At 40.4% G+C, this 24,143-nt stretch overlaps 1 protein-coding gene across 3 annotated transcripts in view; it reads left to right on the forward strand.

Annotated features, from left to right (window-relative positions):
* Positions 1 to 20,489, forward strand: part of GALNT14 (polypeptide N-acetylgalactosaminyltransferase 14) — a 384,373-nt gene extending 363,884 nt beyond the window's left edge. For 2 of the 3 annotated variants that reach the window (XM_042438475.1, XM_042438494.1), the window contains 5 exons: positions 404 to 496; positions 3,812 to 3,895; positions 4,418 to 4,562; positions 16,596 to 16,715; positions 18,667 to 20,489. In XM_042438475.1, the coding sequence (XP_042294409.1) occupies positions 404 to 496; positions 3,812 to 3,895; positions 4,418 to 4,562; positions 16,596 to 16,715; positions 18,667 to 18,825 (601 nt within the window). In that variant the 3' untranslated portion in view covers positions 18,826 to 20,489. The remainder of the gene's footprint in view (positions 1 to 403; positions 497 to 3,811; positions 3,896 to 4,417; positions 4,563 to 16,595; positions 16,716 to 18,666) is intronic. The other variant, XM_042438484.1, reaches the window with a different exon arrangement.
* Positions 20,490 to 24,143: the final 3,654 nt, after the last annotated feature.

Below are 24,143 nucleotides of genomic sequence, written 5' to 3' on the forward strand. Positions count from 1 at the left end.
GCTTTTCTTACACAAAATATGCAAATAGTGACTATCGAGAGTCAGATGAAGGATTCTTCTCTCCCTTTCATTTCGAAATGACTAGCCTCAATATTCTTACTCATTGATAGAGAATTATTCAGAATTTCTCCTCTCCAGATTGTAATAGAAATGTTCGAAATTGCCATTTTTCTCCTAATTTTCGAATTTTGGAGAATATTCTTTACATCCCTAACGGGGAATGCTTGCTGGAATAAAAAGGTCTTTAGATCCTTTTTGAATTGGGCCAGGGAGGTAGCCGATGGAAGGAGAAGGCTTCTCCCTCTTCTCTCATCCCTACAGGCTTTTATCTGAGGCATCCAATTAAAACTCTTTCATGCGTGCTTTTTGGGTTTCACCCTCATTTTTTAATGTCTCTCCTTAGAAACACCAAGCGCACAGCTGAAGTATGGATGGATGAATATAAGCAGTACTATTACGCTGCCCGGCCTGCAGCTCAAGGGAGGCCATATGGAGAGTAAGTGTCCCCCTCTGGCGGTGAAGGAAAAACACAAAGCAAGAGACTCAATCGTTCGATATAGTGGAACCTCATTACATTTTTATAGGAGCATCGTCCAGCTGTTGGAATGCTTGCATTTTGTTGCTGTGGGAACAGTTAATTAGATGTTAATAGTAAACAGATGCTGCAAATATATGGATATAAAAGTCTTGGATATGGATATATATATCTTACATAAAAACACTTTGGCTTATCTCATCAGAAAGACTGGTTTGTTTGCCGATGAAAACAAAACAGCTAATGTCCTCCTCTTATCTCTCTCTCTGGAAAGTGTGCCAGATCAAATCCAAGGTTGTTTTTTCTTTTAATAGCTGTCCTATTGGGGCCAAGAAAAGTAGAATCTGCTATCCTTACTAATGAGCCAGCAGTATGAATAAATGCTGCCCCAGGGCAAAGAAACAAATAAGGGTTACAGAAAAAGCCAGGCAATCTAAATCCTTATTTTCATATTTGCCCCAGTGGAAAACAGTTATGTCATAACCTTGCCACAGCAAGTCTGAGATAATGTATTCCACTTCTACCTGCCATTTTTATCCTTCCCTTCCTTCTTCCCTTGCTTCTTTCACTTTATCATCTGGCTTCTTCTTTTAAGGGGAGGGGGTTGTTTTCATAATGTTGTGAACACCTCAGGTAATGCAAAAGTGTAGGTCAGCATTATGTTTTGCAGATACCAGGAATGTTAGATGTTAGACAGCTGATGTGGCTTGGGTTTCTGGGGCTCCAGCCACACTGCCGAAATAATCCAGTTTCACACCACATTAACTACCATGGCTCAGTGCTATAGAACTATGGGAATTACACTTTTGTGAGCATTTAGATTCCTCTATCAAAGAGTTCTGGTGCTACAACAAACTACAGTTCCCAGAATTCCATAGCAATGAACAATGGCAGTCAAAGTGGTGTCAAACTGGATTATTTCTGCAGTGTGAATGCAGCCTGGGAGTTGTAGCATAGAATGGCATAGAAATGAAATAAATAAAGTAAATAAAATAATCCAAAACTAACTTTTTGTTAGTCCAAACTCTTATGTTTTGTCACTTGTACCACTTCCAGCCCCCATAGTACATGAACATTTTTGGTATGCTGGCTGTGCTCCTTTATACAGTGGTACCCCGGGTTACGAAATTAATTCGTTCCGCGGTTAATTTCGTAACCCGAAATACCTTCGTAAGCCGAATTCCCATAGGCGCTAATGGAAAAATAGCTCTCTGCTGCCCTCCGGTGGCGGAAAATAGCGCCGCGGTTTTTTCGTAACCCGAAGAAACCTTCGTAAGCCGAAGCAATAAATCCCTATGGGATTTTTTCGTATCCCGAAAAATTCGTAACCCGGCGCATTCGTATCCCGGGGTACCACTGTACCATCTATATAAAGTTTTATTTTTCCAGACCAGCTGGATGTGCACGTATCTCCCTGATAGAAGATTCAGAAAGAGCACCAGTCATCTGTTTGGAGGGAGCAAATTTAGATCTAAATCTAGTTTCAAGCCCATCTCTTTTCTTCCTAGCAGTCCTTCGTGATTTTCTTTATGTTGTCCTTAGTTGCTAGATTGGTCTAGGAACCATATGTGCACCAATATGGCCATGATTTCTTATCCAGGTTGAGATACACATAACTCAACTGGATTAGGACTCATATGCATGAAGATTTCATTCAACCAAAGAAGCCGTAGAAAAGTGAAGTGGCATATTTCCCATTTTCAAAGTTGCAATTGCAAAGCAATAAATCCATAAACCAGCAATGTGTAGCCCTCCAGATATTGTTCAATTGCATCTGCCATCAGCCTCAGCCAGCATACCCTGGAGTGAAAGATGATGGGAGTTCCATTCCAACAGCTTCTGGAGGAGAAGGCATTTGTCGTCTTGATCGTAAGCATACTGTAACAATTCCAGACTGGTGAAAAAACGTCCACTGGAACTTTAGAGGGATTAAGGGCCACATCAGACACAAACTATATTGTGATTGAAATTAACATATCTAGGTTTGAAATGTTATCTAGCAATGCTGTAGCACTTTGTTTTTTCTCCTACTGTAATCCTCATGAAAATCATCCCTTTTCCGAAGTCTTTACTCTACAGGCCCCAGGACAGCAGCTTCCATTCATGCCGGGTGATGGGGGAACTACATCCTGGTCCAGGAATGGCGGTGGTTCCACCTGTCCTGAACGGGGTCACGCTCCCTGTGAAGGACTCCGTGCGCAGTCTGGGCGTGCTTCTTGACTCGTCGCTTCACCTGACTGCTCAGGTGAATGCGACGGTCAAGAGCACCTGTTATCAGCTTCGGCTGATTCGCCAGCTGCGCCCATACCTGGCCCAGAGGGACCTTGAAACGGTTGTACATGCTCTGGTAACTTCAAGATTGGATTTCTGCAATGTACTCTACATGGGGCAACCCTTATACCAAACTCGGAAGCTACAATTGGTGCAGAATATGGCAGCCCGGCTGGTCACTGGTGCTCCCAGGACCAGCCATATAACACCGATTTTAAAAGATCTTCACTGGCTGCCCATTCGCTTCCGAGCTCAATATAAGGCGTTGGTAATTACCTATAAAGCCCTAAATGGCTTGGGTCCAGGATACCTGAAGGACCGCCTCTCCCCATACATTCCGTCCCGCACCCTCAGAACATCTGGGCAGCAACTCCTGAAGGTGCCGGGGGCTAGGCTTTCCTCCGTTACCAAGCGGACGTTTTCCATCGCCGCCCCGGCCCTCTGGAATACGCTGCCCGCTGAGCTCCGCTCGACTACCTCCCTGGCCCAATTCAAGAAGGATTTAAAGACCTTCTTATTTCATCAAGCATTCCCCCCATGAACATCATTTAGGGCCTCCCTCCTCTTTCCGTGGCCATGAGGAAGGGCTAATTGGGGTTTTATCTTTTTATCTTTTTATTGTTTTTATTGTTTCTTTGATGTATTGTTTATGCTTGATTTGCTTGATTTATGTATGTATATCTTAATTGTGTGTAAACCGCCCTGATCTATGGAAGGCTGCGGTATATAAATAAAACTTTTATTTATTATTTATTTATTTATGGGGTGGAAGAACTCACTCCCTGTCCCCATCATTCTGATCCAAATGAAAGTTTGACCTTTTGTTCTCCCAATATGTTATCCCAGTGAGAGAAATGGGGTGTGTGGAAAAAGGCTGAGATTTTCAACTTTGCAAAGTTACAAGTTACAGTAGAATTTTGCCTTTGTCAGGCCTATTTCAAATTGCAAAAAGATGCAGTGTCCTAATTATATTTTGTATAATGATATTTTTTTCCTTTTTGACAGCATCCAGAGCAGAGTAGAACTGAGAAAGTCATTAAAATGTCACACCTTCAAGTGGTATCTGGAAAACGTCTATCCGGAACTCAGGTATTAGTAGTTTTTCATTAATATGCACTGCTTGTAGTACCAGGAGAACTCCTCATACTTTCCTTTCTCCCTTTTCCTTGGTTAATAGGAGTTTCCTATTTTCCCCTATCCCTTCCAGAACAATGAGTATTTCAAGAGATAACCTTCCCTCTAAATCTTTACATGGTAACATTCTCCTATCTTGGGTAAAAATACAAGTCACCACATTTTGAAAAATTGTTCTCTCCAGCATAATTACATTTTTATCCTGCCCTTCCTCCAAGTTGTTCAGGGCATGCATGTGCCCTCACACATTTATATCTATAATAACATTCTGAGGCAAGTTAGGGAAAGAAATACGAAGCACTCCAAGATCAGCCAGGGAGCTTCATGAATAAATGGGAAGCAGAATCCAGTATAGCAATAGACTAACACTCTGTCCATCGTATCACATTGGCTCTCCTGCTGTGTATATGATTCCCATGGATAGCTGCTTACTACAGGTGAAGAATGATAACTTCAATCATTAATGTCTCTGCTTAGAATTCCTGAGGAATCACTTTACCAGACAGGGATGATACGGCAGAGGCAAAGATGCTTGGAGACCCAGAAGTCGGAAGGACAAGATTTTCCAGTTGTGATCTTAAACCCCTGTATCACAAGTAAAGGTCCAGCATCAGCAGCACAGGTAATTTAACAGTCTGGGGGCTCTTGCATACTATACAATTATAGTGTTATATTCCACTTTAACTGCCATGACTGAATCCTGCAGAATCCTGGGATTTGTAGTTTGGTAAAGCACTATTTTCATCTGCAGCTGCATCACTATCTTTATTTATGTCCTGCCTTTCCCACAAGATTGGAACAAGGTGTCTTACAAATTAAAAATCATTATAATTTAAAACATACAAAAAGTTAACAATAAAGCAGAATTAAACTATTAACTATACTAAAACAATTTAAAATATATACTATTGTTTAAAAACACTCTTAAACAGTACAATGTACAGCAATATGGCATCCTGTTATAGCCTTTCCCTTAAAAGCCTTAATTTCTAAAAGGCTGTCTGAATAAAAAGTCTCCACCTGCTGATGGAGGAGTAACAAAGAGAGGAGTATTCTACACTCCTTAGGGGGTAGCTCCAAACTGTAGGGGCAGCCACTGCGAAGGCCCCACTTGTGTTCCTACTAGCCATACCTGCAAAGGTGAGGGGACTGAAAGACTAATGTTCTCTAGCTGAGAGAAGCCTTTCTAAAGTCTAATTTGCAATGCAGAAATAATGCAGTTTGATACCTTTTTAACTGCCATGGCTCAATACTATGAATTCTGGGCTTTGTAGTTTTATGAGATATTTAGCTTTCTTTGTGCTCTGGTGCCCAGAAGAAACTACAGATCCCAGGATTCAATAGCATTGAGCCATGGTAGTTAAAGCAGCATCAAACTGCATTATTTCTGAATCACAGAAATAACAGCATTCCATAAGACATTGTCATGGCTGTTAAATTTTCTTTATTATGTGGAAGTATGAACACTGTGGGACAAGACTGTTTTGTAGACAGCAGTAAAACTAAGGCTGAGAAGGGGACTTGAAAGAATCACTAAGTATGCTAAATAAGTAAAGTTGAAATTTTTATTTATTTTAGTTTATTTTATCTTTTTATTACCTTTCTATTGAAAGGCACTTGAAATAAATAATAATAATAATAATAATAATATTTATTTGTATACCGCCCTGATGAACCCATCCGAAATGAAAATTATAATACTGAATACAAAACAGATGAAACACAATACACCTGCAAATTGAAAGCAAAAACTGGACTGAGAAGAGTGGCTTGCAACTAAGAGTAAAACAGAATACAGCTAAAATCAAAATAATAAAAAAGAACAATTACATGTACAACTACATAAACTGTCATATTAAAAATAATTAAACTGAATTAAAACTAATTAATCAGCACTTCAAACATAATTGATGAGAAAAAGTACACAACGCCCAATTAAAAAACTTTCTGTAACAACTAAATAAGGGCTAAAAGTTTCTCTAAATAAAAAGAGTTTGTCTACTGGCAGAAGGAGAGCAGAGAGAGCCTCCTGTGAGAGTATAGGAGCAATATAGGAGCAACTACCAAGAAGGCCCTGCCTTGTGCCTGTGATGGTGGTGGTGCTGAAAGAAAGGCTTCCCCCAATGATCTCAAAACCCAGGTAGGCTCATATGGGGAGATCTTTTCAGTCCAAAAGATTTAACAGCACATCTGACAACAGGTAGTGTAATGGGCCAATACATTCATTTTAAATATTGTCAAGACTGATTCTTCACTCTGGTCTCTTGAGTCTAAAAATTATCCCATCCCTTCACTTATTGGTTGGAGAGAGTTGAGCTTGACATAGTGAAGGTACAGATTTTTATTTTTTTTAAACAGTACTCACAGCCACCACCTTTAATGCAGAATACAGCTTTATAACATAAAGGGTGTCACCAAAATTGTATGTCCTCTTTCCAGGAAAAAGAGATTGCGTATAACTGTTGAGTTTAGAAAGCTCAACAGTAGAAAAGACTTGTAGAAAAGAGTGTAGAAAAGACTTGGATTCCCTTAGTAGTTGACTTTACAGATTTACGCATGTTCACGTAGATGTTAGAAAAACCACACCATTGGAACCTTTTTTTAAAAAGAAGAAAAGATAAGAAAAGAAAGGGTGGGGGAAGGGAAGGGAAGGGAGAAAAATACACAAGTTGCTTCCTCTTTCTGGTATTCTGACACTTAATAGATTTGTTGTTAACTGCCCTTGATTTGACGTTGACTCATGGCAACAATGTGAATGAGACATCTCCAAGCCCCTCTGTCCTCCATTCCTCTGCTTAGATCTTGTAGATTCAGGCCCATGACCTCCCTAGTTGAGTCTTGCCATCTGGGATGTGGTCTTCCTCTCTTTCTATTACTACTGCCTTCTACTTTTCCTAGCATTACTCCCTTTCCCAATGAGTTGTGCCTTCTCATGATGTAGCCAAAGTCCAACAGCCTCAGTTTGACTATCTAGGCTTCTATGGGTATTTCAGGCTTCAGCTCTTCAAGTACCCATTTGTTTGTCTACTATATCCTTCCCTCTTTTATCCAAGGCTCTTGTTGTTTCTTCCCTCATGTCCTTTCCCTTTTAGTTCCACACTTGCGATTATAGTGGCTCTGGTGATATTGCCTTGGCCATCCGCTTTTCCTGCTGGTGATTGTCTCATTGTCCTCATGTCACATGTTTTCAGTGTTGTTGGAGGGTGGCTGGAGAGATGCCCCTGCCATCCCCTCTACTCCCCTCCACTGCCTCCCCACTTGACCCTGGCCCTTATAAATGAAATGAAATATGTTAAGAAAGAGTAATGGGAGCAAACGTGTATGTCATAAAAAAACCTATGCACTCCAATGGCCTTTTAAAATGTCTCACTTAGGTTACATGCCTGTACATTATTAACATCCAAAATCCACAAATATATTGAAACTTTTTATTCAGTAAAAAGCGAAATAAAACATATATAATTCATGAATATCCCATCTTCCATACCTATTCCTACAAAAGAAAGAAAGAAAGGCTTACTTAAGCAAAATTAGATCTCACTTCTGAAACAAAACCTTTTCAGTGCAAGGAAGATCTCATAGAACAGGAAGTTCATGTACAAAGATGAACTCCATGATGTATATGGTGTGACATGATGCATATTTCTCAAGCCAATACACAGTCCACTAAAGAAACTGAGAACCCAGTTTTTATTTAAAAGTGATCTGCAAAAGTATCAGCATGTGTTTTCTGAAGGAGAGGGGCATTATAGACGTCTGAGCTATTTAAGAATCTCTGTTATGATAATGAGAACAATTGAACTTTTCATATTCATATACCCCAAAAGAGCATTTTAACATTACTATAATGACCCTAATTACATTAATGGTTATATTATATTCTCAAATTCTTGTCATATAGATATATTTGAAATCCCAGAACAGAGGACCAAACTGAATTGAGGTCCAATAGTTAACAATCTATTCATTAATTTTTTGTGGGGTTTTTGGGCTATGTAGCCATGTTCTGGAAGAATTTATTCATGATGTTTCACCAGTGTCTGTGGCTGGCTTATTCAGAGAATGCTGGCATGGGATTGAGTGGGGTATATATGTGTGACCCTTGGTTGAGACAGAGTGATTTACATATTAATCTCTGTGTTGGTCTGTTGTTGAATGGCAAGGCCTCAGGGTGTCTATTTAATTAATGATCCATTGTCTGCTGGGAAATTCCCCTGACTCTAGGTGGTTTTCATTTACATGGGCTGGGTCTTAATTTTAGTGTTTTTCAGGCTTAGTAGCCAAACTTTCTGCCTGTATAGACAGGCCAAAATAAAGCTGCTTCAGGTCACTTTGGAGGTATGCTATTTAAATGACACATGCATCTTAAGAGGCCAGAAGCTGCGCCAAAGCCACACTCCAGTCCTAACAACTAATAACAACTGCTAGTCCCTCACATCAGCCTGAGAAGCATTGCACTAGACAAGACCCAAGTCAAACACTCATTCACTAGATGAAATTAACTGTATGTAAGGAGGAGATCCTAGTCAGTGTTTCCTTAACATGAATATCAGCTTCAGCATCTGCACTGGACTGGATGACTAGAAAAACATTTCTGCAACAGTTTTCCAAGCAATAGCCATGTTCATCATTTTCAGCATAAAAAGGAGGTGGATGAGAGACAGAATCTACCAGTGCTTTAAAACTTGTTTATTTTAGCATGGATTCTTGCAGTTTTGAGTCCACTCACTGCAATGCACTGGTGGCATATTAAAGTCACAGCTATTTACGCATGGTTACAGAGTTATCATGTAATCAGAGTGTAATAGAATATAGAGTGATTGTGCAATGGGAACCTAAAGTCAGCAGTTGCCAGTGCAAATGTTTACATTTAGGGATGCTGCCAGTCAGGAACATTTCGGATCTCTCACACACACTCAGAGAAAGTAGACCTGCTTGCTTAACCTTCTGAAAGTGGTAGGAGCGCTTTCGCAAACTTATTTTGGATACTGCTTTTCTGCAGAGAAGAAAAAAATGCATGACCTGTACAGTGGGAATTAAGCAAGTCTAATGGAACAATCAGGTCCCAACCTTAGATTAGAACAAAACATGTAGCCAAAACATATATATTTCCTGAGCTGAACTGAATCTCTCTCTCTCTCTGAATATATCTCTGAACTGAACTGAGCCTGGCATCCATCTGTACTCAGAATGCAACCTACTATGGCATGCAACCCTTCTTCAAGGACCAGAGAGGAGGAAAATGAGAATTATAATTTCCTCTCATCTTTCAGACCTATTTATGCTTTTCTCTTGCTCAGAAAAAAAATGAACTGAATTGCAGTGATATGTTTAAGTTCGTACTCTGTATTCATTCTATATTAAATTGCCTATTAAAGTAGAAGGAGCTTAATGAGCCTGACCTCATTCCCTCCTCCCCTCTCAATCACTAAAGGGGAAAATATGCAGTGTCAATCAGAGAGTATTCTCTGAGTTAGATTAACAATCAGATGCCACTTTAACTGCAACAAAAAAGGAGGAAAAGGTGTGCTCTCCTTCTTTACAAGCCAAAATTATCATTTTTAAAGTGACAATATGGAAATTTCCCATACTTTAACTATGGCAAATACTCAGGGCTACAGCTGTTATCCCATTCAAAGTATGACATCTTTCATTTTTCAAATTATACCAGCTCTGAGTATGAACAATTCTTTCATATATCCATGGGCATGAAGGTCAGTATACTTTCCCCATATATTTAACTTCAAAAAAATAAATAAAAAGTGTGTAGATAAACAGAGGTTCCAGTGAACCTTAGCTATTCAAGGATTCAGTACACAAATAACTACTTTCAGAGTAGTTCCTTCTGAGTGATTACATTTATAAGGACTTTACTTTCTTAATTTTCTGTGCTCTAATCTGAAAAATAACTAGTGGCCAGTAAATATATGTTATAAACACAGAGACAAATCAGTAAAAGAGATGGGGAAATGCTGTATACTAAACAGAGATGGGAAGGATTTGGGGGAAAGTGCCACTACATTATATTTACCCTGAAAAAAATATTTTAATTATATTATACTTGAAAGGAGGACATTTCTGTCCCCTTTTTCCTGCAGTGACCTCCTTGATTTCCTTCCATTTTTCAGGATGTAGAAGATAAAAGAGAAAGAAGGTAATTTCAAGAGAAAATTAGAAAATAAGGCATTACAGATTTACAACAACATATTCTTCTTTCTGCATATGAAAACTGAAAGCAGTGTAGAAAACCAAAGGCAATGCTGAACTCGATGGCCCACGAGGCCCCTTTTAACTCAATAATTCTATGATATGAAAAGATTGTCACTGAGCAAGGCTGATATTCTCTGAAGAGCTTAATTCTTGCATAGAGCCATTCAGGTTTTGTGATGCCTATTGTCCCCATGTGGAGGTTGTCTACATGGTCAAATAAAAAGTCCCCCACCTGTCCTTCCAGTGAGCAGTCCAAATGGCACAGGCCCAATCCCTCATTTTGGTGTGAATGTCTGAACAATGTCCAGTTCAGCACCAAACCCATGGCATATCTATCAGGGGTGGGCAAAATGCAAGCATTAGCTGACAGCTGTAAACCGTTTAGAGCCTGCTCAGTGTTTTATGAAGCAGTATATAAATGAAGCTGCTATTGCTGTTGTTATCTTGTGTGTTGCATGCTGCCCCCAGGGTCATTTTTGTGTGCCCTCAGAAGATTTTTTTGCCACACAATACACTCAAAAGCCCATTACGTGGTGTGGGGGCATGTTTTTGCCATGTTTTTACATGGACGTGAACAAAAAAGGCTTCTCCTGACCTAGACTTAAAACCTATCTCCCCATTTTACAAGAAACCCCTAGTTTCCCTATAGCAGTGATGGTGAACCTTTTAGAGGCCAAGTGTCCAAAGTGCAACCCACAACCCGCTTATTTATTGTAAAGTGCCATGTACCTCTGGCTTTCCAGTAACCAACTCTGGCAAACTCTGTGCTGGGGCGATGGCACATGTGCCCACAGAGAGGGCTCTGAGTGCCACCTCTGGCATGCGTGCCATAGGTCCGCCATCACTGCTCTATAGGATGTATTTGGGGGCATGTTTTGAGGGGGTGAGGGTAGGCTATGGTCTCCACGGTCCTGCAGGTCTTATGTGGTTCCCTCGTCTCCCACAGTTTCTTACTCCTGTTCTATATTGGACCACATTTCCATCTAGACCAACCTCCCAAGGGAGGCTTAAGTGGTTCCCTCTCTGCTCTTTTTAGACAGCAGGAAAGACCTTTTTATTTAAACAGGTCTTTAGCCTTTACCTGCTTGGGGCAGAAAGGTGTTATATACGTCAAATCATAGAATCATAGAGATTACTTCTCTTGATATAGACACTATATTTCTATTGATGCATTCTGAATGTGTTACAGTTGTTTTAATTTAGGTTTTAATTGAAATCATGTCACTGCTCAGTCTTCTTATCACCAAGCTGAAAAAGCCCACCTTCTTCAACTTTTCCTCATATTTATGTATCACCTCCCAGCTCCCAAGGGCTCATGAGGCAATAAATAAATAAAGTTAAAACAATAAAAAGTTACATTTAAAAGCACACACTAAAATACACTTTAAAAAAAACTCCTAAAAGAAATAGAAAAAAATGACCCTAGAATCCAGTTTTATAACAGTTAAAGCAGTAATTTCAAACATGGATTGGTTGTTTAATGCTTTTTAAACTTTTGCAGTACATATTGATTTAGTTGTTGCAGTTTCACTTATATTGCAAGCCGTTTTTGTTCTATATTGGCAGAAAGGCAAAAATAATATAGATATGGTGGTTCCATGTTGACATCATGACAAATAGTATTAATTGAACTACCTTCCATAAATGGAACTTGGAAGCCTTTTTGGACTACTGCTCCCATAATCCATCAACCAGTTGCCACACTGGCTGGAAGATGTTGGGAGTTATAGTCCAAAAAGGTAAATCCAATTGCTAGACCCAACTAGAATTGATCCACTGATGAATAGAAAGTCAATACTGCTATAAATCCAATTGATTCAATAGGTCTACTGTAGTCAGCCCTATCAAGTAACATCCAAATTCTGCAATCATTGCATCTCATACTAGCAAATTCTGTGCATTAAGTAGTGTGTCTGCCCCCCCCCCCCCACACCTGCATCTCTGAATGAGAGGTAAGAAAAATCTTCCTATATGATGCATAATTTTATTAAAATCTGTCACGTTCACCCATAGTCATCTTCCCCCCCCCCCACTAAAGAAATTAGCAGCAAGTGAGTGGGTCAAAAACCCTGCTGTTTCTGCTCCTGTGTTTGCCTCCGCAGTTTTGCTTCAAGTCAGAAGCCTGGCATTATCTGGTCTTATTTATGTCTCATTTGCTAAAGGAATTGATTGATTTAGCACTTCACCAGAGAAATGCATTTGAGGGTAAATAATTGATCATAATTTTGCCCTGGTTTTGTCTAATGAAGATGTCACTGGTTGGCGGATGCATTGGCTTTCTGTTAGAACAGAGCATCAGTTGATATTAAACATTGCAGTAACCTTCTTGGAATAGATTTCTGACTCTGGGATTCATTTAATAAACCCATTAATCATTAGCAGTTTCTAGAAACCTGACAAGCTTTAGAAAAGAAATCAGAAGCCTCTTAGGCCTGGATACACTTGAGCACATCTCAGTAGCAGCAGAAGCATCAGCGGTGAGAAAAGCTGGACTGAAATGAGTCTTTGCTGAGACACAGGCTGTCACTCTCCTGAAAAAAGAAAAGAAAAGAAACAGACAGCAGGGCTATAATCTGTGTTCCTCCTCCTTATTTTTTTTGGTCTGGTTCCACTTTCTGCCTTTCAAAATACTTTGTCACTAGATGAACCATGAGCTTCCTGCTTAGCTGATGCACTATTATGGTCCTGATCTTGCAAAAACAAAATCACCTAGATGCTGGATCTATATTGCTTATATTGCTCAGGTCTGAAGGCCTGTATTCTCCCATATAAATCTGCCCATATTTTGAAAGCCTCTGTGGGGGGCCTTCTCCTTGTCCCACCACCCTCATAAAGACATCTGGTGGGAAAACAATGCACCCAACATGTGTTTTATTCCAGTAATTAAAGAAACAATGTAATGTGCTGAGCCCTATCTGCAAAATAGTTTCAGTATCTTGGGCTTGTTCCACACTGTGGACACATAGTAGGGTTGCCCGGGAGTGGAGCGACCACACGCTGCACAACCCTACTACATGGTGGCACTGTAATCATTGTGGTCTCCTGTCCACATGGGGGCCGCCATGATAACGTCATGCACATGCTGCATCCAAATGGCATGGTGTGTGCTTGATGTCTTTGCGCTGCCTCAGACTGCTTACAGAGGCCTGGCTGTGGTGGAAGAAGGAGCTCCAAAACAGAGCTCCTTCTGGGTGCATGCCTCATTCCTGCAGCTGCCAAACTGCTGCGGGAACGATGCCGGGGAGAAAGGAGCCAGGCGGCCCTTTCTCCCATGGCTCTGGTTCCTGGGGTGTCCAGGGGTGTAAAGCCCGAAGGACATTCCTTTTCTGCACCATAGAGAAGCAGCTTCTCTGTGGTCTGGAAAAACTCTGGATTGGGGCCACAGGGCTGCCAGTGAGGCTGCCCTGCCCCCAACCTGGAGTGAAAAGGGGCGGGTGCAGGCTGCCCCAAAGGGGCGGTCTGTATTGGGCCTTGGATAGTTTTAGCTCACACTTTGCCAGTACATATATAGTAGTTTCAGCCAAATGTCTCCTCCTTCCCTTTGCAAAACTAAGGCCAAACAAGCATTATTGCAGATGGGTTTTGGATCTTTTACCCTTGTTTTTAACCTACCACCAGAGGCACAGTGGCAGTTCTGAGAAACCCTTTTGGAAAGAATCAAGTACTGATATCACAAACACACTTGCACCTTGTCAGAAGAGAAATTAGATCCTTAATGGTAAGTGTTCAAACTCCATATGTAGAGTGAAAAGCCACTGAGAAAAAACAACAGAGGTCAGGAAGGGTTCATCCTTCAAATGGCAAGTCACTTCATATGCTAACTGTTTTCTATAGAAAACCAAGCTACATTAAAGCTGTCGGGGGCCAGGAACTATTTTTCAAGGCTTTAACATCATTCAAGGTGACACCTGTCACTGCTTCTCAGCATCATAATGAATTCAAAAAATAAATTTAAAGACTCATCTTTGGCTGTCTTTCTAACGGCTCTCTTCAGTGGCAACAACGCAGCCCTCTCCTTCTCTTCCATTTAATCAGATGGAAACCAGATGGCACCCCAGACAGAAATATGGAAATCTACAGAACATGGATGTCATTTACTAATGGAGTGGAAGAAAGCAGCTTCTTCCACCATGCCCTTGTCTCACCCTTGATCTCTCTCTCTCTCTTTCACTATTGCTTTGGTGGATACCAGTCAAGAAACCTGTCTATCCACTTGGGATTCCAGAAGCTTAAAAAACCAAATCCCTTTCACATTCCCTGTGCACAATTCACATATCTAATTTGGACAATTCAATTCAGCTTTAAATTCTGTGTGTTTGGATGGGGCAGGATATTCACTGGAATAAACTATGTCTTTAATAAAGCCATTTTAAAAGTACTGGACTATTTCAGTATGTTATAGTAGCACAACAAATAAACAGAGAGCTGGTTATCTGGTACACTACTCAGATGACAGCTCTGCAACCTAGGCTGAGATGAAAATGCAATCTAGATTAAATAGAAGCCCCCAAAGTGATTGTCTTAGTTGGATATCTGTGTGTGAGAGAGAGAGAATGAGAGAGACTGAGAGAGAGAGAGATTAGGGATGGAATTAGGGCATCACATCCAGATGACGCACACCCTGATTCCCCCCAGGGCACCATGATGCCACGTGCTGATCCACATGCCACGCACCGTCATGATGCTCCTCTGGTGCTGCGTCTATACGACACAGTGCTGAAGGAGCGAAATAAAGCTGTGCCCTTTCGAGAGTGCAAAAAGGAGCTGCTTTTTGTGGCTCTTTTTTGCGACCTTTAAAGGCCGTATCAGGGCCACGGTGTGAAGTTGCTGAAGCCCCGATCCAGCTAGAAAATGGGTGGCATCCCGCTGCCCCTTCGGGACAGTCTGTCAAGCCCCATAATGAGCCCTTTGTATTCTCATGGTTCAATGCACACATACTTTGGTTCATGCACAACATTATTTAAAATATTGCATATAAAATTACCTTCAGTCCGTATACAGACTGAATTTCATGTTTAGACTTGGGTCCCATGTCCAGGATATCTCATTATGTATATGCAACTATTCATAATCCAAAAATCTCCAAAATCTAAAACATATCTTCTCCCAAGCATTTCAGATAAGGGAGTTTCAACCTGTTTATAAGTCAGAGACATGTACAAATACAATGTAACAAAATAAATTCAATTGTAACTAGACTGGTTATTGTTACCTATATCTTAATCCTGCCTGTCTTCCAACTTTTTCAGGACTCTCCCTCTTCACATTTTCTCCCCAGACTAACCTTGTGAAAAAGAGGTCAAGGACATAGCTGTATTAGTCTGGAAAATTCAATGTGCAAAAAGATCTTACTGCACCTTTGAGATCAACTGAAATAAAGAAGTCAGTAGCATGAGCTTTCATAGACTTCACTCTACTTCAGATACATGTTAGTCTATGAAAGCTCATGCTACCAACTTCTTTCTTTCAGTTGATCTCAAAGGTGCTGCAAGATCCCTTTGCATACTTGTGAAGTAAGCTAAGGTGGGGAATAATAATTAGCAAAATGATCTTCATGGGTAAACAAAGATTAAAACTGGTGCTTTTAGTCCAATGCTTTAACTTCTCTCCCACACTGGCTTTTTAAAAATGGCTGCAGACACTCAGGAGTTGCTGAAAACCATTTACAGCTTGGATGATGATGATATTCCTATGACTTAGGACAGCTTGCAAAAGTTAAAACAGATGTAACTTTAAAATCCATAACACAAAAACATTAAAAATGCAATTTATTTAACAACAGAATTAAAAGCAGTTTAAAGCAAGGCCATGAAAAAGAAAACAACAAATAAACAGTACAGCACATTCTGAAAGGTCCTTTTCTCTGTGCAATCAGCCATCATTACCCTGCCAAAACAAAATCTACAGTGCTATATAAATAAAGCATAATAATAATAATAATAATAATAATAATAATAATAATAATAATAATAATACCTGCTTATGAAAGGATAGCATGAAGGGCACCAGTCTTACTTCTCTAGGATAGGAATTCCAGAGCCTAGGAGCAGCCATAGAGAAGTACAGAATGCCCTCCACACTCTCTAAATGTTTTAGATGGCAATTGCACTATATTTATTCTCTCCTTTGGCTTGTTTTAGGCCCAAGTGGGGCATTTTAAAAAAAAAAAACAGCTTGGCAAATTTTGGTAAAATTTCTCCTGGATTGTGTGGGAGGGGCATTTTTTGCTTTAACAAAAATTACAAAGTGGGGTCTTAAAGGCTCTTGGAAATCTCAAAAATGTCTTTTGGGTGAATTTTGCCTTCCCACCCCGTCCCCCAGTGTGAAAGCAGGAAAGTAAATGTTGAACAGGAGAGAAGAGCTGAGAGGTTAAAAGATTAAGAGGAGTGAAAGGAATGTGTTGGAACTTAACACTGACAGCTTGATGTATATTCTTCTGTTTCAGGAATGGACGTATACATACAACCAGCAAGTCCGCTACCAACAGTTGTGCTTGTCCATACATACTCTCTTTCCAGGTTCCCAGGCAGTGCTCTTGCCTTGCAAAGAAGGGGATGGCAAGCAGGTAAGGCCATTCTTCCTCAAAATGTTTTGCAGACTGAAAACTTGGAAGAATAAGGCTGATGACTCTAAGCCATCTGTTCTGAAAATGTCAGGCTTCCAGAAGAGGGCAGTCAATGGAGCCAAGGCAGTGTAGCAAGGAAGTGCTGGGCATTTTGAGGTATTTGATAGGTGATTGCTGAAGCCACTGTTCCTATAGTGCCTTGTCTCAATGACTCAATCCCAGAAGCCAGGCACTTTGAAAATAGGCAGCTTGGAGCTTTCAGCCTCTTTCTCCTATTGCCCCTACTGTATGCTCATGGAGAGGAAAGAGCAGCTCATATGATGGTCCATTACATGAGTAATATACTGTATAGAATCCCTGTCATATAATGCAAGAACTTTGTGGAAGCTGATTATATGTCCTGGAGACTGCTGGACACAAGCAAAGACCTTCTTCTTCAGGCAGACATCTGGCAGTTCTCTATTTCCTGAAGAAGAGACTTTCAATAAGCACGATAATGCTTTTTTAGTGAGCTGTGTTTAGATTGCTTTTAATTCAGTTGTGTTTGAATATCACAATTTGTTTGAATATTTCTTAGTGATTTGCCATTTTGTGTTTCAGTCTGTTGATTAATAAATGAAGATGGCTGTTATGAGATACCTTGAGTCCTAGTTTTGGGAGTAAAGTGGGATATAATGAAATAAATAAAATAATATAAGTTTATGGAAGTGAGGTGAGAAGGGTCATCATCATCATCATCATCCAATATCTCAACTAGTCAGTTACCAAAAAAAATTGTCAGAAAGTATTCCCTCTGCCTTGTTTTTGTGGCAGCAACTTTGATTGGAAGACAGCCTTTGCAAGTTGTTTGGTGGTCTATGTGAGCACTGAACACCCATGATCATCCATAAATTGAATGTGAATAGCATGACGTCAGCTTCATTTGGGATTACAGTAAATAAGAGTTGGTGGAGTTTGTGTTTGAGGGAAGTAAGTTTTATGTACAAAGAACAATTAATTTCACTCTGAAGTTTCTAATGTGTTCTTTATATTTGCTAACCTGTGGGTCTACTCAATAGAAATTCTCAAATACTATCCACTTCAGTTTTAAAATTTTGATTTTGGGAGACAGGCTAATATAGCCATCCTATGAGAGTGCTATAAACTAAAAAGGTTACTAGTGTTATCACCCACATCACATAGTAACTCATTTTTGATACAGATGTCCATTGGCTATAATCACTTATTGGCACTATTACATTTACTTTCCTAATATAAGGCTGTATCCTGTACATTCAACCATATACACAGATAGTTGCTAATTTCAATTAGAGGAGGCCCACTGAATCATGGGATTTGTGTAAATGTTGGTTTAGCATTCAAAAACTGATCAATGAGTTTATTCTAGTAGGAACTAAGCAATTTTATTTAGGCCACACTGTTAGTACACATAAATAGTACTGGCCATACTATTACTTTACATCAAGAGTGGGAAATGGTCTGCGGTTAAGGGGATGGACTGGAGCCTTGGGGGCCCACTCCCTTTTGATACCCAGCCCAATTCTATTTTTATTTTTATTTTGCCCAGAAACAACTCAGGGAGCCAAAATTGCTCCTCATGACCACTAGGGTGTGTTGGGGACAGTTTGGGGGAAACAAATCCCCCATTCCCCCCCCCCCCGAAACAATTTTTTGGTAATTTGGAGGACCCTGCTGTTCACAGAAACTGCCTTGGGCAGCATGGATCTCACTTTCCTCATCCCTGCTTTAATATTACATCCTTAAACCAATATCCTCCAGATATGGTGGACATGCAAACTGGAGATGGTAGGAATTGTAGTCTGAACACATATAGAAGGTACTAGGTTGGTAAATGCTCCTATAAAGTATTCAATATTTAGATTACTCTGTCTCAGTGGGATAACACATGCTAAATCTAATCTCTTTGCATTTCTCTTTTCTGTTTCAAAAGCGATGGAATAAAGTTGGTTCTCACATTGAGCACATGGCGACCCGTTACTGCCTAGACACAGAAATGGTGGGGGACACCAATGAGAACATGAGAGAAGTTGTCATTAACCCCTGCGAGAGCACAGCAATGAGTCAGCGGTGGGAGATGGTGATGTCCTGACTGTGACTGTCAATATACCAGCCAACTCACCCGAAAGGACCTTTGTTCTGAACTGCCAAGGCTATCGTCCAAGCTTGGAGTAGGGTGGAGCTTGCCTTAGAGTGGGCCAGAAGCCAAAGAATAAGGACCTACAGCTGTGCCTAGGTTGAAAAAAGCACACAAGTGCTGGCTCTGAGAGTCACAGCATATTCACACCAGGTGGGGCCATACATCCATACAGTTAGGAACAACATGACTTAATCGTCTTTTAAGAATCCTCGTCTGTTAGCTAAAACAGAAGATGCTCTTCTCATTTTTGAGAAGGGGATCTGCTGAAATCAGTAAACATGGTATTTATTGCCCTCATTGCCAGGATGGGTGGGAAAGTCTTGGAAAACAGTAAATGAGAGAACAGCTTTTTGCAGGAAAGGGTGGGGAAAGGAGAAGTTAGGTGTTACAGGAATGTAGGAATTGTCATGTTGGGTAATTGGATAGAAAAGGCCAATGAACCTTGCACTTTTGATTGATGTAATTAAGCACATCTCCTGAAAGGCACTGGAGTAAGTTATATTGCACATAGGAATTTGTATGGGACCCACGTCCTTGTTGTGTACTTGATACTGTATGTATGAGATTATGAGAAAGAGAGAGAGAGAGAATGTGTGTATGAGAAAGAGAATTTATTACTATCTGGGAATTTTGTTCCAAACCTAATGGGTATAGAGGAGAAGGAAAGGTTTACAGGTCTGCTGCACAAGGCTTCCTTCAGGGTTGGGGTGAGGAGGAGGACTCTGGTCTAGAAATGGCCAGAGAGAGAGAGAGAGAGGTTGAATTCTCACTTTACACAGGGCCACACACCCAGCTTATAACAGGTACTCCAATCACACAGAGTTGGCATGCAGACTGCCCTATAAAAAGTGAAAATGGCAAGAATTTGCCCTTGGTGGTACCTCACTGGCAGTCTGTGAGCTTTGGCAAATGGCCCAGCTTGCCAATTGGTAGCATGTGATGTGTTGTGCTGTTCTTGTCTTGAAGCTCCCCATCCTATGGCGCTTCTCTGAGACTGCACACTTGAGATGACCATGGCTGTTTTTCAAAAAATTTAAGGAATGTAAGATAAAGCTAACATTCCTTGTGGTATAAGATATTCTCTCTCCTGCTCCCCCAGATCTACAATGTTCTTTGACTATGTTGATCTTCAATATATCTTTTCAAAATGTATTGATCCAGAGGCTATAGTAAGACCCAGTTGTATGTGTGCTTAATTATCATACAGATGAGCATTGAATGTTAGCATTAAACACTGTATCGGGCATATAGGTTTGAACAATCTGGATTATGTAAGTAGTGTTCTAAATCCATATTGTTTGGAATGCAGAAGTACAAGTGATCCTGGTCATCTAAGTAAATGTATTTGTGTAGCACTGGTGAATCGAATGCTGCTCTAGCCAATGCTAGCTTTGTCATACCATTTTGTACTCTGATCCAGCCTATGCACGTTTGTGGTGAGAGACTGAGTCATGACTCTGTATGAGAGGCTGATTAACACTGTTCCCTTTCCCATCTCAGGGGGGTTTCAGTTGAGGCTGAAACCACCTGCTGATCCTGTAATGTGTCTCTCACTGTTTAAAGACCTTGGAATAGGGGAAATTTTCACATACATCATAAAAAATATTATTTTGCTATTTGCAGGCCACTGTCTGGAGTTTTTCCTGCTTTTCAATTTCCATATCACAAAAGCTTGTGCCAGTTTGTTGTGCTTTCAAAATGGGTGCAGCTACACTCATAATCGGCAAATGGGTCCCACCTTGACAACGGACAATGCTATGCTGCTCCAGTTGTCTGTTAAACTCCTTATCTTACATTCAGAGCTAGGAAAAACTACTTTTTAAAACTGCAAATTCTAGAATCCCCAATCTATGTTCCAAGACTCACTGGGGGGTTCTAGAATTTGTACTGCAAAAATAGTTTTCCTGTTGAAGCCTTACCCACAATACTCCAGTGAGAACAAACATATGAGATTACTGTGGCTGAGTACCAGTGAATGCTATTAAAGAGACTCGAAGGTGGCCAGGCTCCAGATTTTATGCATCAGGGGAAACTAAGGCCTGTTACAGACTGCCAAAATAAAGCTGCTTCGGGTCTCTTTGGAGGTATGCTGTTTAAATGATGCATGCATCCTAAGAATCCGGAAGCTGCACCAAAGCTGCACTCCAGTGCTTAGGAATGGAGTGTGGCTTTGGCACAACCTCTGGACTCTTAGGACCCATGCATCATTTAATTAGCATACCTTCATAGAGACCCGAAGCAGCTTTATTTTGGCAGTCTGTAACAGGCCTAAGAGTCTTCTTATTCCCTAAAGATGTTAAGTCTCTTTAAGACTATGACATTTAACTGTGGAAGGAGTTTCCATGTTTTCATTTCAGCCAAGATTAATGATGGACAAATCCTTTAGCTCCCTTCAGAATGGTCATAGGTTATATGAACTGTTTTAAACATTATATTGAAAGTCTGATTTGAGAAAATAGTCTGATTTGATATTTGGAAATCCTGTTGTGCTCTTGGGAAGGGATATGACCTACTGGTAGGTACTTCTTTCATATCTGCTGATCTCCCTGATTCTCTTGCAAGTCACTGAGCATTTTCCAAACTGTATGTTGGTAATCTAAACTAGAGTAGATCAGTTAAGTCAAGGGTTTTCCATATGTGGAAACTCATTAGTCAACATTTGACCTCATTAGATCTACCCTAGTTGTGGCTACCAGCAGGATTTAGACCAAAGTTGAACTGAATAAAGTCCCCTTATATTGATTTTTTACCCATTACCCATTACTGAAATGGTACTTGATGATGGTTATTCAATTTGAGAGTAACAATTTTAGCACACACACACACACACACAAAGGTTAAACATGGCCATCAGGTATTATGTTCATTATGTGCATATTATGCAGATCAGACACATCAAAATATTCACGTTAGCTCCAGCCTTCTGGCTTGGAATATACTTCAGATGTGAATCTTGGTAGCATCCAGAAATGGTAACAGAAGTGGAAAGGCTAATGCTGCCTTTAGAGTGAGCTTGGGGAGATAAATTACTTTAATGGTATAGGCCCCAGGAATAATGCTATTTAACTGAAGGGAAATGTGCTTGGAGTTATGGAGCAAAAAGAACTAATGAAGGGGAGGGGGGGGACCAGAATGTTTCAAGGGAGGAATGACAATCACAATGCCATGTTCTGTAATCAGGTTTATCTCAAAAAAAAAAAAAAACCCCACATTATTATCTTCCATCAGTCTCAGCAGTTAAATAATTTTATTATTGCCTTAAATAATAATATTTCAGATCTGAAATAGGATTTATTTAATTATTTGTGTATATTCCTTACAGTCAAGGTAGATTATGATTTTTTTTTTTTGAATGGTTGGTATCCTATTAGTGAAATACTACAAGAGTGTGTTTCTCAGCTATGTGCACACAGCCTCTCACTTCACCTGCAGGGGAGGGACTGGTTTGCATTAGACACTGGAGCCTTCATCTTTTCTGAGAACCTGGAGTTATCTTTCTTACCTCCTTCCTCCTATAGAATAGTCAGGTGGCTGTCAGACTGAAATGGAGCAGGGCACAGCTGCAGTAGCTCTGTTTCAATTTCTGATGCTGAACTCTCAAAAGGGAGCCTAACAGGTAGGTCTGTTTCACCTTCAGAAGCTGAACTCTCGGGGGGGGGGGGTGACATCCTGAACAATTTTTTTATGTGAATTACCCTCCACACATCACCATGTCTACACATTCTGGGTTTGTCAGCTTTTCTATAGAAAAGTCTTCAAACACTCTGTTGCACTCAAGAGAACTGATAAGTGAAATTAGAAAAGAGAAATCCTACTTTTTTGAATAAATACCAGCATCCGCCAGCCAGTAACATATCCAAACTATTAGTTGAAACACTGGATGGGATGGGAAGCATCCAAGTGTATATTGATCATATGTTGTAAACAAAACACCTTACATAGTCTTTAACCATCCCCAGGATGACTGCCACAAGACCAAACAAGCTACACAAGATAATATCCATCCAGGAGCCTGCACTAAGAAGGGCTGACAAGATTTGTGGCTGTTTATTACACAGATTCTAAGCTAAACCTTGAGCTGAATGCCTGCATTACACTTCCTATCTATGCAGAGGCCTTATATTCTAACCACTTAACACATTTGCAATGGATCTTTAGCTTGAAAGATCAAAGCCATTGTAACCTGAAATTGATTTTCCTCTACAAGAGTCGTTGGAAGCAAAAACCAATTTGGTTTGTACAAAGTACATTCAGTGTAAAGAGATATACCTGGTATCACCTTTGAAGCCAGGTTTTTTTCCACCTACCATGAATAACAAGAAGCACAATAAAGGGAAATTCTTATAGCCAATCTGATCTGTACCCATCCATGAGATAAAACTGAAACGCGACAAGGTTATTTGCTCCTGTTCAGAACTTGGGTATCATATTTCATGATCTTGTTATATGTAGCATTCAGGATGCCTAGTGGTGTAACCCACGGAGATGCTGCTAAGTGATCCAGGACAGGATGTTGAAAAAATCCTTGCGCTTCAAGAAACTTTATTTGCAGAGGCTCCAGCTGTGTGTTGATAGAAACAAGCAATGGTCATTTGGAGAGTGTGGCCAAAATCCTCCATTCCACAGGCAAAGTGCAATGTTCTGCCTGCACAGTTCCACCTTCCTCCTGCCCCCAGAAGGGAGATTTCAAGGGCTGGCATCCACTGCCATATCTCTGTACTGAGTGTGGGGATGGAAGACAGGGCACTCAGGAAACACCCAGATGCAGTTTGCAATTGGGGGAAAACACTGAGCTCACCATTCCTGGTTTCCAGAACTTTCTCCCCTCAACTGCAGAATTCTAGCAGGGCCAGATGCTGCTAGGAAGCCTCTCCTCCCTCACACCCTTCCAGAACAAGGAGGTAGTGAATATCTCCTTATGCAACTCCAACAAATGACATGTTAACATGTAATCTCAGGTCACACAGACATATGTCACCTATCTCCTTCTGCACACTGCCAACAGACCTTTGCCTGTGTAACCTCAAAATATGGGTATGTGTACTAGGAACAAGATTCCTGCCTATGTCATCCTAGATCTGATCACACAAACACATCTGACCCAAGTACATTCAGGATTATAACCTTCCAAGGATCCCATAGAATTATATCATAGAAAGTATATCATAGAAAGAAGCTCACTACTACTACAGAAATGTTAGCCACAGAATGGGCACATTCCTTTCACTTAATGTAATGATAGCTGAATAATGCTGGCCCTATGATTAGAC

The sequence above is a fragment of the Sceloporus undulatus genome, chromosome 1 (assembly GCF_019175285.1).
Source record: "Sceloporus undulatus isolate JIND9_A2432 ecotype Alabama chromosome 1, SceUnd_v1.1, whole genome shotgun sequence".
Classification (NCBI taxonomy): Eukaryota; Metazoa; Chordata; class Lepidosauria; order Squamata; family Phrynosomatidae; genus Sceloporus; species Sceloporus undulatus.